The sequence below is a fragment of the Lichenostomus cassidix genome, chromosome 22 (genome assembly GCF_008360975.1).
Source record: "Lichenostomus cassidix isolate B80296 chromosome 22, HeHo_3.0, whole genome shotgun sequence".
Taxonomy (NCBI): Eukaryota; Metazoa; Chordata; class Aves; order Passeriformes; family Meliphagidae; genus Lichenostomus; species Lichenostomus cassidix.
Window position 1 is genome coordinate 4,847,873 of NC_139502.1, and position 15,019 is coordinate 4,862,891.

A 15,019-nucleotide genomic window follows, 5' to 3' on the forward strand; every position below is an offset into this window, starting at 1 on the left:
GGCCACAGTGCCCTGCACTGGGCAGGGGGGAGGTGCACCGTGCAGCCTCCGTCTCCCGCTGCAGCTGCCGGGGGCCTCAAGGCGGCCCCCAATACCCCGTCCCACACCCGCCCTGCCCCAGCTGCATCATGGCCGAGGAGCAGGAGGGCGATGAGGAGGAGGGGGATGACGAAGGCATCTGTCACTGTTCTCCCCGTGCCCCGTCAGTTTCCCTCCAGCACCGGGCAGGGGCTGGGGAGCAACGTGCATCCCACGCCCCTCGCTGCAGCTGCCGGGGAGGCTTAGGGTGCCCCCAGCCCGTCATCCCGCAGCTGCTCTCGGCACCCCAGGGCGGGCAATGCCGCCCGCACCTGCCCTGGGCGGCAACTGCGACGGGCTGGGCCCCTCCGGGCTCAATCCAGAGGCCCCCCAGCTGTTCCCACCTGCCCCGACACCGGGGTCCAGCCGGGGGCCCCAGAGCAGCTGCAGAGTGGGATGGGGCCGGGGATGGGGCCGGAGCAGGCACTCCTCCCGGCCCTGAGAACATGCAGGCCGGGAGCTAGGGATGGGGAGGGGACGCGGCGGGGGATCGGGGGTCGCCCCAGGCCCCGGTGTCGGTGACAGTGATGGCGGTGACGACGGCGGCGGCGGCTCATGCGCAGGCGGGTCCCTGCGTGTCCTCAGATGAGCCCGAGCCCGCAGGGAGCCGCAGCGCGGGGGGCGGGGGCTGCGGCACCGCCGGTGGAGACACGGCACACAGCTGTGGGCATGGCACCGTGCTTGTGCACACACCCGATACACACACCTGCACATGCCACACAGCCATTTGAGGGCACACACACCTGACACACGCCATACAGTTGCATGTATGGCACACAAGCCTTTCACATCTGTGCATGCATCTGCCTGAGCCGTGGCACACACATCACACATGCGCCATGCCAAACCCTCCCAGCCTTACATCTGCACACACCAGGCAGCCATGGGGTGGCACACATGCCTTACACTCAATTTACACACACCTTACACACACCCACACATACACCAGACACCTGTGTGATGGCACACACCCCTTACACACACTTTACACACACCCTCACACACCTTATACTTGTGCACACACCAGCCCAAGCTGTGACACACAACATGCTTGAGACACACTAAACCTCCTCCCACCCCACCATGCCAGTACCTCACACCCCCAACTCCCAAGTCAGGGAAACCCCTCAGTACAAGGTGGGGGACCCTACATACCCTGTTTGTACTCCTCACACCTTCACTACATCCCGCGTGTCCCTGTAATGCCCCAGGTGACCATACCACCCCTCCCTGCAAGGGTGGCACCAGCTCCACCCTCCAGGGCCCCCTATGGCACCCCCAAGGAGAGAGCTGGGCCAGGGTTGGTTTTCATTCACTTTTCCGCATACTTTATTTGTTACAAACATACAATTCTTTAAATATAGACTGTAAAACTCCATTTGCAAAAATCTGCTACGTCAGGAGTGCTCAGAGCAGGAGGAGTTCGTCACATTGGCCTCGTCTGCGCTAGTGGTAACACCCAGGACCTGCCTCCGGCCCCTGGAGCCGCCCCGCCGGCCGCAGGGAAGGGACACGGGGCCCGGCCACCCCGGCCGCCTAAAGTGCAGGTTTGCTTTAGTTTTTGTTTTTCTTTCATTAAAAAAATAACAGGAATAAAACTTTCTTTTTTTTTCTCTCTTTTCGGCAAAGGGACGTTGTGGCGAGCGCTCGGGGAGGAACGTGGTGCTCCCAGGGGATCTGCTGCTCTGAGAAGGATCTGGTGCTCAGAGAAGGATCCAACATTCATAGGATCCAGTTCTCAGAGGATCCAACTCTCCGAGGAGGATCTGGCGCTTGGAGAAGAATCTAGCTCGAAGAGTAGGGTCCAGCATTTGGAGGATCTAGCTCTCAGAGGATCCAACTCTTGGGAGGGTCTGGCTTTCAGAGGATCCAACTTGGAGGAGGATCCAGCTCCTGGAGGAGGATCCAGCACTCAGAGAAGCATCTGGTGCTCAGAGGATCCAACTCTTAGAGGAGAATCCAACTCTTGGAGGAGGATCGGGCACTAAGAGGATCCAGCTTTCAGAGGATACAACTCTTGGAAGAGCCAGCTGTCATAGAATCCAACTCTTGGAGTAGGATCCAGTGCTCCCCCACCGATGATTTCCCAGCCTCCTGGCTGGGATGACCCATGTGCTGGGGCCCAGGGAGCCACCTGTACTGGACCTGCTCTCAGCAGCTGCTCCAAGGCCAGAATCCCCCGGGGCCACTGTTCTAGGGCCTTTACCCCAGGGGCTCCAGGCTGTGCTGTGCTCCTCCCTGGCCATCCTGCCCGGATCTGGGTTCTCCTGCCAACACCCAGCCCCAGCTCCGCTTGGCTTGGTTCCGGTGCCGCTGGCTCAACCGGCTCTGCGAGGATGAGGAAGGCGAGCAGGGCGATTGCACCTCGCCCTGCAGGAACATCTGGGGACATCCATGGAGCAGGCTGGGATTTCCCACTGGGAACACCTGCCAAACTCCATGGTGCATCACCCTGCATAACCCCAGTGCTCCCTCAGCTGCGTTTTTTAAAATCTTTTCCAGTTTTTTGTGATTTCTTCCCACTTTTTGCTTTTTTAGGAGAGGCCCGTGAGGGGTTGGGTTGGTTCTGTCATCAACATGAGGAGCTGCCACTGGCACGGCCCCTCCCATACCATCCTCCACCGCCCCCAAATTGCCTGGAAACAAGGCAGAATTCCAATTTTCTTCCATATTTTTTAGGGCGAAAAGAATTGAAGCTGTTTGAACTTGCCCTGGAGGCACCACTGGCTCTAGACCCAGCCGCTTGGGGTATTTCCAGAGGTTTTTGGGGTGCTGTACAAGATTTCCAACATTCTGTCCACACAGCCATCATTTCGTTCTCTGTCGGCCCCTCTGGGGCAGCAAAGCAAAGCTGGAAGTACCAGGAATTTGGGGTATTTTTCCCCATCTGTGGTTTAAAAATAAAATTAAAAAAAAGCAGTTTGCCCATTTTCTACAGAATTTAACCCAAAACCCAACCGAATCTGACCTATGTACACACAGCCATGTCTATACACACAGAGATGGGAGGGGGGTTCAGGGGAGATGCCGGCGTTGTCCTGCTTTCCTGGGAAACACCCACCAGCTCCTGGGGGCTCCAAGAGAAAAAAAACCACTAAAACTGCCCCCCAAGCTCCCCTCCCCCAAGGCAGACCCCGTGGCTGCTCCCCTCACTCCAGCTGGCACCTCAAATCCCCTCTTCTTGCCACTTTATCTCATTTTGGCTGTTTTTTCTGCTGTCTTCCCCCGACGTGCTCTGCTCTTCCCACCCAAATGGAGCTGTGGGAGGTTGTGTCCATGCATCCAGTGCTTCTCTGGCCAGGAAAGGCTCCCTGAGCCGATGCTGGGAGCTGCTTTTTTTGATTTATTACTGGATTTTGGTGGTTTTGCCTTTTTTTTTCCTCTTCCATGTATTTCTAGCCAGCTCCTTGGAGCTGGGACAGGCCAGCAGTGATTCTGCCGCTCTCCCAGAGTAGAAAGAAGGCTAAATCACCGCAATTCAGCCAAAAGAAAGAAACCCAAAGGAATATATATATTTTTTATATATATATATATATATATATATATCATCCTCTTCAAAAATAAAAGGAGAGGTCCCGCGGCTGGACGCCGGTGAGTCCCACGGAGCTGGGAGCATTTTTTCTCCCAAATCCGTCGTCGCCATCGTTGTTTACGGTTTTTCTCCGTGGCAAAGAACACAGGACCAGGAGGATGGGTGGATACAGCAGGAATTCACCGGAAAGAGCTGCCTGAGGGTACAAAATACAGTACGGACACATCGGCCATCGAGGAAGGACTATTGCTCCCATGTGAGTGAGTGAGAAATCCGGGTCCTTTGCGACGGAGAAGGCTTAAAAATGGGATAAACGGAAGAAATTTGCTTTAAAAATCCCTTTAAAAAGAGTGACAGCAGTGGGAGCAGCGGGATGGGCCTGAGGCTGGACGGATGGACAGACAGCAGCGTCCCAGTGACACGGGGGGTCCCCCAGGGGTTTGCAGCTGTTCCTCACTTCCCAATAAATATGGAGAGAGGGAGATGCCAGATCCGTGAAAATAAATTAAGGAGGCAGCTGATTAGGCTCCCAAAAATGGATTAGAAGAACAAAAAAAGAAAAGTCCTAAAAGTGGTGAAACTGTTGGAGAAGAAGAGGCTAAACTTTGGAATGAGAGCAATGGAGTTCAGAGTTCTGGGAAAATGGGGTGAAAAACCGGAATTCTGGGAAGGGCAGGGCTGAGCTGAGGGAATGAAAAATAATTAAAAAAAAAGACTGTTTGAGAGTGGAAAAATGTGTTTAATAGGAGGTGGCTGGAGGGACCAGGCGGCGCCAGGATCAGGCCCAGGGGGGCAAAAAAAGACAAAAGGAGGCAAAAAATAACAATAAACCTCCAAAATGCACCCCCAAGGTGCCAGGGCCGGGCGTGGCCATGGATCTGGGGCCGGAAAATCCAATTTGGGTGAAGCCAAGGGGCGGATTCCGGCGGGTCCTGGTGAAACGGGGCCGGAGGCGCCTTATTTGGAGAGAAGGGGAAGATGTTTCACCCCGTTGAGTTTTTCCTTGTGCTTTGTGCCGGCGCCTCCCCCATCCCGGCGGGAAACAGGGGGAGGGGGGAAAAAACGGTCAGAAATCGGCAAAACCGAGGAAATTTTCCCTAATTGTCAGGGAGCTGCCAGCTCGGGGCGGGTTCCAGTTCGGGAGCCCGGAATTTGCATCCCATAAAAACAACGACAACCAAAAAATCCCAAAAAACCCAAAAAAACAACAACAACAAAAAAAAAAAACAACCCAAACAAAAAACCGTGGAAGAGGAGAAAAGGAAAAAAAAAAAAAAAAAGGAAAAATTAAGGAAAAATCACGAGCCGAGGGAACGGCCGTTGGTCCAAGGTGCCTCCGCTGCCCCTGCTGGGTGCTGCTGCTGCCAGTCGGCTCCAGGGCACTCGGGTGCTGGTTTGGATTGGGAAGCACCAGGACAGGAAGGGGCTACGGGTGATCCCCTGTCCCCCCGCAAAGCAGCGAGTCCTGGGCGCCGGGGGGTCCCATGGTGGAAATAGAGGAGGGGGCGGGGGTGCCGCGGGAAGCGGCACGGTCGGGCCGGTTTCTCTCTCTCCGGTGGCGGCGGGGGGGGGGGGGCTCGGGGACCCCCGTGCTCCACCGCTGCTAGGGGGGGCTCGGGGACCCCTTCATCCCGTTGCTGGGAGCGGGGACGTGGGCGGTTTGGGGACCCCTTCACCCCATTGCTGGGAGGAGGATGGGGGAGCTCAGGGACCCCACCGCCCCATCGCTGTTGGGGAGGGGTGTCGGGGACCCCTTTGCCCCGTCACTGGGAGGGGGTATTGGGGACCCCTTTGCCCCGGGGCTCGAGGGGGGTGGTGGGGGGCCGGCGTCGGGGTCGAGGGCTGGGGGCATCGGCTCAGTCGTCGTCCACGTCGTCGCCATCGGAGTCGTCACCGGCGCCGCTGCCGCTGCCGGGCCCCGGCGGGCCGGCGCGCCGGTCGTAGAGCTTGTCCCGCTGGCGCTCCTGGATGTCGCGCATCTCCTCGGCGTAGCGGCAGAAGGCGCCGCCAAACTTGGCCCAGGCCTTGTAAGGGACGGTGATGGCGTTGCGGTAGGACGGCTTCACCTCGCTGACCCGCAGAAACACCCCGTACTTGTTGCAGCCCACATCGAAGAAAAAGCGCTTGGAGTCCACGGTGATGGACGTGCCCTCCGGCAGCTCCCCGTAGAGCCCCCCGCCGCCCGGGCCGCCGCCGCCGGGACCGCCCAGCTCGTCCTCCTCGCCCCCGTAGTCGTCGATGAGTTTCGCCAGGGCGTCGCGGAACTCGATGAGGCCCTGGGCGGGCAGCGCGATGGTCTGGCCGCTCTGCAGCCCAGGGGGGCCCCCCGCGAACCCCCCCGGGCCGCCGGGGCCGCGGTTCACGGTCTGGCGGATGCGCAGGAAGCGCCCGCGCTGGTTCTCCTTCAGGTCCAGGTAGTACTTGCGGTTCTCCCGCACCAGGAACTCGCTCTTGAGGGCGCGGCGGGGCCCGGCGCCGTCCTCGCCTGGCGGCCCCGCGGCCTGGGCCAGCTGCTCCGGGCTGGACGGGCCCAGCTGCGCGTAGTGCTCGATGAAGTCGCCCAAGTAGTCGCGGAACTCGGCGGCCACGGCCATGGAGAGCGTGAGGCGGCTCTTGGAGCCGCCCGCGCCCACCTCGGCGATCTTGAGGAAGCGGCCCTTGGCATTCTGCTTCACGTCCAGGTAGAAGCGCTTGTTCTGGATGTCCAGCCGCTTGGACGCCAGCTCCTGCGTCTCCTGCTCGGGGCCGGCCGCGCCGCCGCCGCCGGGCCCCGCTGCTGGGCCGGCCCCTCCCGCCCCGCCGCGGGCGGTCCCGAACCCGCCGCCGCCGCCGCCGCGCTCGCTGCCGCTGTCCCCGTCCGCCATCTTGTCCGCCCGCCCCGCGCGCCGCCCGCTTCCGGCCCCGCTGCGACACCGCTGACGTCACCGCCGCACCGCCGCCGTCACGTGCACCGGGGGCCCCGCCTGCCGCGTCCCCGCGCGCCCCCAGCGAAACTCCGCCCCCCATCTTGCCTCCCCCTCCCCCCAATTCCATCGACCAGAGTCCCGCCCCCAGCTGTCAGTCACGACCGCCGACACCTTCCATTGGTCGATGGGCCCAGGCACCTCCCGCTCCCCTCTCGGCGCGCCACTCAATCTAGCGCAGAGTTTTGCTCCCTGGCTGTCAGTCAAGGCCACAGGTGGCTCCCATTGGTCAATGAGGCCCAGGGCTCCGCCCCCGATCAGCCCCACTCCGCACACTCCTCCCCTCCTCCTCTGAGCGCAGAGCCCCGACCCCCGGCTGTCAGTCACAGGCGCTGGCAGCTCCTATTGGTCGCTGAATAGGCGCTGAAGTCACGCCCCCAGCTTCCTGCCCTCTCAGCGTTCTGCCTCATTGAGCAGATTCACGCCCTTCCTTGCTGCCAGTCACAGCCGCCAGCAACCCCCATTGGTCGGAAAGGTCCAAAGCCCCGCCCCCTGCTAAGCCCTGCCCCACAGCACCTTTGCACCCCTAAATGCGGAGCTTCTCCTCCCCAGCTGTCAGTCATGGCCGTTGGCTGCTACCATTGGCCGGTAATGCCAAAAGCCCCGCCCCCAGCTGTCATTCACAGCAAACACAGCTCTACCCCCTCTAGCTGGGATGCATGATGTCATGGCCAGTCAACATGACATCATCAACGACATCACAGCTAGTCAGTAGCACTGGGGCCACGCTGGGGATGAGCAGCTTCTGGGTCCTCCCTGGACCCCCAGGGAATCTCCAGGGTCCCCTGGACCCCTCAGCAGGGCCTGGAGAGCAGAACCCACATTTACCCCTCCAGCCTGGGGATGTGACATCATGGATGACCTGCCCAAAGGGAGCCCTCATGTGGCAGCCCAAAGGGACGCCCAGGGACCACACAGGGCCTCTGGAGATCTTATAGGAATCAAGAGACTTCCCAGCACCTGGGAACCTTCAGGGACCTCCTGTAGAGCTGTGAGGATCTCCTGCGGCCACATGGGATCACCTGGGAACTTTCAGGCACCTGCTGAGGTCCCATGTGGATCTTCTGGGAACCTCTGGGCATCTCCTGGTGTCTGGTGGAGCCTTTCAAGTCCTCTCATAGGAAGATGGAGGCACAGCTGCCTGGCAGGACTGGCATCCTGGGATCCTCCAGCAGCAGGAAGAGACTCCTGCTCATAGGGATGTCACTCGTTGGACAGGCAAGGACATGTCCAAGAGAAAAAACAGGCCCCCGGGGGGCTCTGTGAGGGTATCATGTATGTGTGTGGATCCTATGGTCTGTCCAGGAGGCTGTGGGAGCAACCTAACCCCTTTCAGCACTCAGGGGCTTATTTTGGGGTGAGGGCTCCCACAGGCTAGGCAAGTAGGTCCTAAGGGGACAAAACAGCAATGGGACCCACAAGACTCCCCCCAACAGCTGTACCCAGGGCCCTCCCCAGTGCCAGCACCTCCCAGGACAAAGGGACTGTGAAAGGGGGTACCCCTACCCCAAATACTGCTCCAAGGCCATGGTGTCTTCTTCAGATCTCCCCATGTCCCCTCCCCACTCATGGTGACAGCCCCATGGTCTGTTCCCCTCGCTCCATTGCCCCCCCAGCAAAGACATAGTCAGGGTTTCCACACAATCTCTTTATCTGGGGTGATGCAAGGGGGTTCAGCAGGGCCCCGGTGGTCCCAGGGAGGTGAGGGTGAAGGGTCCCACAGCTTCCCCTCAGTGGGGCAGCTCATGGGGGATCAGTTTGTAGTGGGCACCGCAGGAGGGGCAGCGCTGGGCCTCGCCCTTGTGCAGCCAGAACCAAACCACGCAGCTGTTGTCCTCCTCACCTGGGGGAACAGGGACATGCAAACAGGGAGAGTGTGGGATGGGGGGACAGGGATGAAGCGACAGTGTGGGATAGGGGACATGGATAACATGGGACAGGGACACAGGAACAAGTGACAAGGATGGCATGGGACAGGGGAACAAGAGCACAGAGACAGGAAGAACACCATGTGACAGGGGGACAGGGAGGGACAGGTATGGGGGAGAGGGACAAGGGACATGGACAGTGTGGGACGGAGCACAGGGACAGACAGGGATGGACACGGGGATGGACAAATGGACAGGGGACAGGAATAGAGACACAAACACACAGACAGGCACAGACACAAGGACACAGAGACAAGACAGACACGTGGACATGAGGCTGAACACACAGATATGAACAGGACGGACACACAGACATGGGAATGGCCACGAGGACACAGAAACAGGACAGACACACAGACAGAGATGGGCACAGGAACAGGACAGACACACAAACACAAAGAGGAACACGCAGACACAAGAATGGACACACAGAGAGATGAAGGACAGACACTTGGACATGGGGACAGACATACGGACACAGGAATAGCACAGACACAGGGATGGGGGGCACTCACAGACGCAGCCCACAATGCGCTTGTTGGTGATGGAGGGGACAAGGTTCGGGTCCTCCTTGGTGCCTGCGTAACGCTTGGGTCGAAACATGCTGTACGGATCCTGTGGGAAAGGGGCAAGTGGGGGCACCCCCAGACTATGAACGACCCAGAACCCCCACCTGCTCCTCCATCACTCAGACCCAGAAAGCGCCCTAAGGACAGCCTGTCCCGAAGAGAGGCAAACTGACCACCCCACCCTGGGGTCCCCCAGTTCCCCCATGAGACATCCCGTCCCTGAGACTCCCCCAGCTGTGACACGTCCAGATTCCTCCCGAAAACTCCCCAACCCTGCGACCCTCCAAGGACACCAGAACCCTGACACCCTCCAGACCACCCTGTCACCACCTGAGCCCTCCCCAAAATCCCTGGGATCCCCAGGTTCTCTCACGCCTTACCTCTCAGACCCTGCCCCCACAACGGCACCGAGATCCTGAAATAACCCTAAACCCTCTGCCAACCCCTGAGCCCCCTAAAACACCCTGCGACTCCCCCGAACACCCATCGAACCCTGAAACCGTCCCAGAACCCCCCGTCATCCCCTGAGACCCCCCCCCCGCAGAATACCCGGCCCGAGCCCAACCACGGGGGTCCTCCCGAGGCCCCCAACCTCCGGCACTCACCAGACCCTTGTTCATGGCCTCCATCACCTTCCGCTCCATCCCGGTCGCCTGCTCCTCATCGCTGGCCAGGTTCCCTGAGGGCCGCCGTCACACTGGGGGTGCAGACACCCCGCCCCGGTCCCCCCCCGGTCCTGCTCGTTCCTCCCCGGCTCCCCCCACCCCGTTTCCCCGCTCCCCCGGTCCCCGCTCACCGGGTACGCCGAGATGGCGGGCGGGCACGGCGCGGGCAGATGCCGCGGGCAGGAGCCGCAGGGCCGCGCTCACCCGCAGTAACCTTGAGGCCATGGCGGCGAAAGCGGCAGCACTTCCGGCACGGGCGGAAATGGAAGTGACGTTTCGGTGGGCCCATGAGGGAGAGCGCGCCACTGGCCGGAGCCGCACCCTTGACCACGCCCACAAGCCGCAGAGTGACCCCGCCCCGCGTGGTTTACCTCGCCCCGTGCTACCACGCCCCTTAATCTGGCTCCGCCCCCAGTGTGGGCTCGGTGGTCACTGTGGGCTGCGGGCGGAGAAGCTTTTGGGTGGGAGTTTGGACACCCCTGAGGGGACCGGGATATCGCTGAACGGATAGGGACGGCCTTGCGGGGACGGATGGGCACAATGTCCCCAGGGCCTTGGGGATGGGACACCGCTGGGGGACCTGGACACCCTGGGGTGAATAGGGGAACCCTGGGGGCCGGGGGGCACTCCTGAGAGAACAGGGACAATGTCCCGGGGGCTATGGAAACAGCGCAGCCCCGGGGGCAACGGGCAAAACCCCCAGAGAGACAGGAACAACGTCCCCGGGGGCCATGGGGGTGGGATACTTTGGGATTGAGGGGGAGACAGGAATACCCTGGAGGTGATGGGGACATCCTATGGGGGACAGGGACAGGGATGATGTCCCTGTGACCATGAGGATGCAACACCCCTGGAGGGATGAGGACGATGAACGGGAAGCCATGGAGACATGACACCCCCTGAGGGATGGAGACAGACGCTCCTGGAGCCTTAGGGACACAACGACCCCGTGGGGGGGCAGGGATGATGTCGTGTGGGCCATGACGGGGGGGACACCCCGAGGGACATGGACAGCCCCGTTGTGACAGGGCCGATGTCCCTGGAGACTTGGGGACGAGGCCAGCCCAGGACACTGCGGAGAGACATTCCTGTCGGTGATAGATACAGATGGCCATGGAGGGAGACAACACCCCTAGGGGGACAGGGACAGTCCTCAGGAAACAGGACCGATGTCCCCATGACTATGGGATATCTCCAGAGGGGTGGGGACAGCTCCAGGGGAACAGGGACAGCCCTCGCTCCTCGCCTTCCCTGCCTCAGTTTCCCCTCCCCTTGCTGCTTACTCATCCGTATCGATCCCATCGATCCCACCGGGGGGGGAGGGGGGCAAAACAACCTTTTTTCACCCAAATTTGAGGCCCGCACTGGTTTGATCCCCCCCAGCTGTGAACCCAGCACCCAAGGTGCTGCAGGGAGCGAGGGCAGCACCCCTGCCCACCCGCTTTCACTCTCTTTGGGAAACTGAAAATAAAATATGGGAAAGCAGCGCCGGGGGGGGCGGAGGGGGTGGGCGCGTGCCAAGGGAGGAGGAGGAGGAGGAGGAGGAGGAGGGCAGGACAGGACAGCCGGACACGGGCAGAGGGCATAGCACCCGCCTTACACTCCCGCAGCACCCAGCGCGAGCACCCCCGCAGGGTTTGGGGGGGGAGCCCCCGATCCCCCCCCAGGGGCCATGGGCATCCAGGGCATGGAGCTGTGCGCCGTGGCCGTGGTCATCCTCCTCTTCATCGCCGTCCTCAAGCAGTTTGGCATTCTGGAGCCCATCTCTGTGGAAGGTACACCCCCCCACATTTAACCTCAATTAATCCTAATTATTTAATTAAATTAATTATCATCCTCCCCATCCCGGGGTGTCCCTGTCCCTCCTCCCAGCATTAAATGACCTGTTGGGCTCTAATTGGTCCCTGTGGAGTAGAACTGGCTGGTTTTGGGGTTCCCCTCTGGGAGGGTTTGGGGTGAAAGCTAAGGATTTGTGAGTGTGGGGGGAGCGGGCAGGGCCTCCAACCCCCCCCGCCCTCGCAGCATCATGGCCCAGCCATGCTCTGACCTCCCTCGAGGGGCTGTGTCGGCACCGCCCCCCCAAACACTCTGGGGGGGTGGGGACCCCATCGCCAGAGACCTCGCACCCCTCCCAGAGCTCCAGTTAACCCCCAGGAGCAGATACAGAAGACCCCCAGTGACCCCCAAACCTTCCCAAGCTGGGATAGGGGGGCTCTGAGCTGGCATTGATCCCCAAAAAGCCTCCGGAGGTGGGGTGCTGGGGGGCTTCAACTCCACAGTGATCCCCCAAAATCTCCTGAGATGTGACACAGGGAGCTCCAAGTCCTGCATTAGCCCCTAAACCTCCCTCAGATGGGACACAAGGGTCCCCCACTCCCTCACTGCCCCCCCAAACCCCCCTGAGATGGGACACCAGGCTCCCCCAATGCCCCACTATCCCCAAAACGTCCCAAGGCACAACACCAGGGCCCCCCACTCTCCCCTCAAGACCCCTGAGACCCGACTCAGGAGGAGCTGGGGATTGACCCACCCCTCTGACAGTACCTGGGAATTTTCTGGGCTCCCAACCCCATCCCAAAATTGTTGACATCCCCCTGTGCTGAGCAGCTGCACAGGGGCTTCCCAGGCTGAAATTATTAATGAACCATCATTTATTAATTACCTTCCGCTGGGCTGGGCAGGAGCAGCAGTGGGCAAGAGGCGGCTCCGGAATGTTCTGCGCCTTGGGAATATGGGATACCCCTCGGGATGCAACACCCAGGGTGTTCCAGGGTTCCAAGGGAGATCTCGGGTTTGCCAAGGTGCTAGGGGCTAGTTTTAGGGGTATGGGGTGGTTTTAAGGGGGTAGGGGTGGGTTTAGGGGTGCAAGGGTTGTTTTTAAGGGGGATGTTTGTCCGGGGGTCTCTCCTAGCAGACAGTGGCGATGCTGACGTGGAACTCCCGACCATCCGGCACCAACCCGAAGGGCTGGAGCAGTTGCTGGCTCGGACCAAGTTCACCAAGACGGAGCTTCAATCCCTCTACCGTGGCTTTAAGAACGTGAGTCTGGGGGTCCGTCGCCCTGAACCCCCAAATCCGTGGGTCTCCACAGTCCTCAGGGTCACCGGTACTGCTCCCCTTCCCAGGAATGTCCCAGTGGCCTCGTGGATGAGGAAACCTTCACGCTCATCTACTCACGGTTCTTCCCTCAAGGCGGTGAGTCGGGGGGTCCCCAAACCCAGCAGGAGGGTTTGGGGGGGCCCATCCGGAAAAGCTTCCAGCCCCAGTCCGGCGGGAATCACCGTTCCCCTCCCCCTGCAGACGCCAGCTCCTATGCCCACTTCTTGTTCGACGCCTTCGACGCCGACCGCAACGGGGCTCTCTGCTTCCAGGTGGGAATTCCTGGTGGGAATGGCTGTGCCAGCGCCGTGATTCATCACATCCTCCCCCTCCTCCTCCTCCTCTTCCCCCTCCTCCTCCTTCTCTTCCCCCTCCCAGGCTGTGGCCAAACTATCCCTCGCGGGTGCCGGGAGCACCGGGCGCTGCGGCAGTGGGGGTAAAAATAACAGGATCAATAGGGAATGAAATCCCTCGGGCGCCCAGGAATCAATGTGGCAGCGGGGGGGAGGGGGGTGAGGGTCCCTCCCTGCTCATGGCCACAACCCTTCCGGCAGGATTTCGTAGTGGGACTCTCGGTGCTGCTGCGGGGGACAGAGGAGCAGAAGCTGAAGTGGACGTTTGACCTCTACGACGTGAATAAGGATGGCTACATCACCAAGGAGGTGACACTGGGGGACACTGGCGGGGTGGGAACACCCAGAAGGGGACCTACCAGCGCCCTGTGTCCCCCAGGACATGCTGGAGATCATGAAATCCATCTATGCCATGATGGGCCACTGCACCGAGCCTGCCCTGGGGGCCAGCGCACCGGCCCAGCACGTGGAGTTGTTCTTCCAGGTGAGACTGTCCCCACTCTCACTTCCCGGGGCCACTCTGCGGCCAGGGGTGGCCCCGCTGAGCCCTGGCCACTCTGTTGCAGAAGATGGATAGAAACAGGGACGGCGTGGTGACCTTCGAGGAGTTCCTGGCCACTTGCCAGGAGGTGAGGGTCTCTGGAGGGGTGGGAGGGCACCATCCTCCTCCCTCTCCTTGTTCTGTTCCAAAATTATATGCTGGGGGTGCCAGGAGAGAGGGGGACAAAAGGGTCACCCTGGGAGGGATGGGAATGGGACAGGAGAAGACGCACAGGAGAGGGGGACGGGATGGGGCAGGAGTAGGGGCTGGGAGAGGGATGCAGGAGAGACAGGAGGATTGTGATGGGAAGTGTGCCATGTGGAGGACCGGAGGTAGGGACGGGAGAGGGGGATGGGAGGGAAGACATAGGAAGGGGCATATGAGGGGACACAATAAGGGGAACAGGAGAGGTATGGCAAAAAGATGACAGAAGGGGAGCTGGGAGGATGGGGGGTCAGGAGGAGGGGACACGGGGTCTCTGATCTCTCTCCCTCAGGACAAGGACATAATGAGCTCCATGCAGATCTTCCACAACGTGCTTTAGACCGCGGCTCCCCCCGGAGTTTTTCTACTGTTTCAGACAAACAAGAGATTAAAAATCAGGAGAAATCCAGCACGTGGCTCCTGGAGACAGGATGGGACAAGACTATGTTGCCACCAGAGACCCCCCGCCCCGGCACAATGCTGCCACCTGTCAGATGGACCCATTCTTGGGAGGCTGAGCCTTCCCTCGACAAGGACTCTCTGCCCTGGGCAGTGCAGGGACCTGACACAGCACAAACTTGACCCCAGGGCCCCCTGGGGTGGGGACCCCGGGACATGGGGACTGCCTGGGACCTGAGAACCCTTAGAGGTGGTACCCCCCCCAGGGCAAGGACCCCCCGGGATGTGGGGATCCTCTGGGTCCATACTGCAGCCATGAAACGGAGCCTCCAAACACAAACCAAAAGCATACAGTCCCTCCTCCCCCTCCAACGCTGAGGGGACCCCCCCCATGAAGCCACAGCCCCCCCTCCCCCAGCTGCATGGAGAGGGGGGATTTTATAAATAAACCAAATCGTGACAATTTAGGAGTGAAATGGAGTCAAAGGGGATGTGACAGATGCGCAGAGTTCCTCTCCCTGTCCTGCTCCCTATCCCTGTTCCTGCCCATGTCCCAGTTCCCTCTGCCATTATCATTCCTAGTCCCTTCTCTGTCCCTCTCCTGGTCCGTGTTTTGCCCCCATTCCCAGTCCCGCTTCCAGTCCATCCCCCGTGCCTCTCACATCCCCTGTCCTGCTCCTAGTCCCAT

General features: G+C 60.5%; 3 protein-coding genes across 9 annotated transcripts; 1 reads left to right on the plus strand and 2 right to left on the minus strand.

The window, feature by feature from the left end:
* Nucleotides 1–1,379: 1,379 nt before the first annotated feature.
* PURB (purine rich element binding protein B) lies at nucleotides 1,380–6,499 on the minus strand. The gene has a single exon (XM_085080621.1). It carries the CDS (start codon nucleotides 6,472–6,474, stop codon nucleotides 5,467–5,469), a length of 1,008 nt encoding a protein of 335 aa, XP_084936747.1. The 5' UTR covers nucleotides 6,475–6,499; the 3' UTR covers nucleotides 1,380–5,466.
* Nucleotides 6,500–8,206: 1,707 nt separating this feature from the next.
* Nucleotides 8,207–10,026, minus strand: COX5B (cytochrome c oxidase subunit 5B). Its single transcript, XM_085080629.1, has 4 exons — nucleotides 9,867–10,026; nucleotides 9,676–9,749; nucleotides 9,017–9,116; nucleotides 8,207–8,416 (listed from the first exon to the last, which is right to left on the minus strand). The coding sequence occupies exons 1-4, from the start codon at nucleotides 9,958–9,960 to the stop codon at nucleotides 8,304–8,306; spliced, it is 381 nt and encodes a 126-aa protein (XP_084936755.1). The 5' UTR covers nucleotides 9,961–10,026; the 3' UTR covers nucleotides 8,207–8,303.
* Nucleotides 10,027–11,272: 1,246 nt separating this feature from the next.
* LOC146428133 (calsenilin-like) lies at nucleotides 11,273–14,794 on the plus strand. Of its 7 annotated transcripts, none has more exons than XM_085080628.1 (8): nucleotides 11,277–11,510; nucleotides 12,650–12,774; nucleotides 12,861–12,930; nucleotides 13,036–13,106; nucleotides 13,389–13,496; nucleotides 13,567–13,671; nucleotides 13,754–13,816; nucleotides 14,225–14,794. In XM_085080628.1, exons 1-8 carry the CDS (start codon nucleotides 11,408–11,410, stop codon nucleotides 14,270–14,272), a joined length of 693 nt encoding a protein of 230 aa, XP_084936754.1. In that variant the 5' UTR covers nucleotides 11,277–11,407; the 3' UTR covers nucleotides 14,273–14,794. The 7 variants fall into 7 exon arrangements, with proteins under 7 accessions (XP_084936750.1, XP_084936751.1, XP_084936754.1 ...); XM_085080626.1 differs by lacking the exon at nucleotides 11,277–11,510 and adding an exon at nucleotides 12,432–12,558 and having other exon boundaries at nucleotides 12,647–12,774; XM_085080624.1 differs by having other exon boundaries at nucleotides 11,273–11,510; nucleotides 12,647–12,774; nucleotides 12,861–13,106.
* The last annotated feature ends 225 nt before the right edge of the window (nucleotides 14,795–15,019 follow it).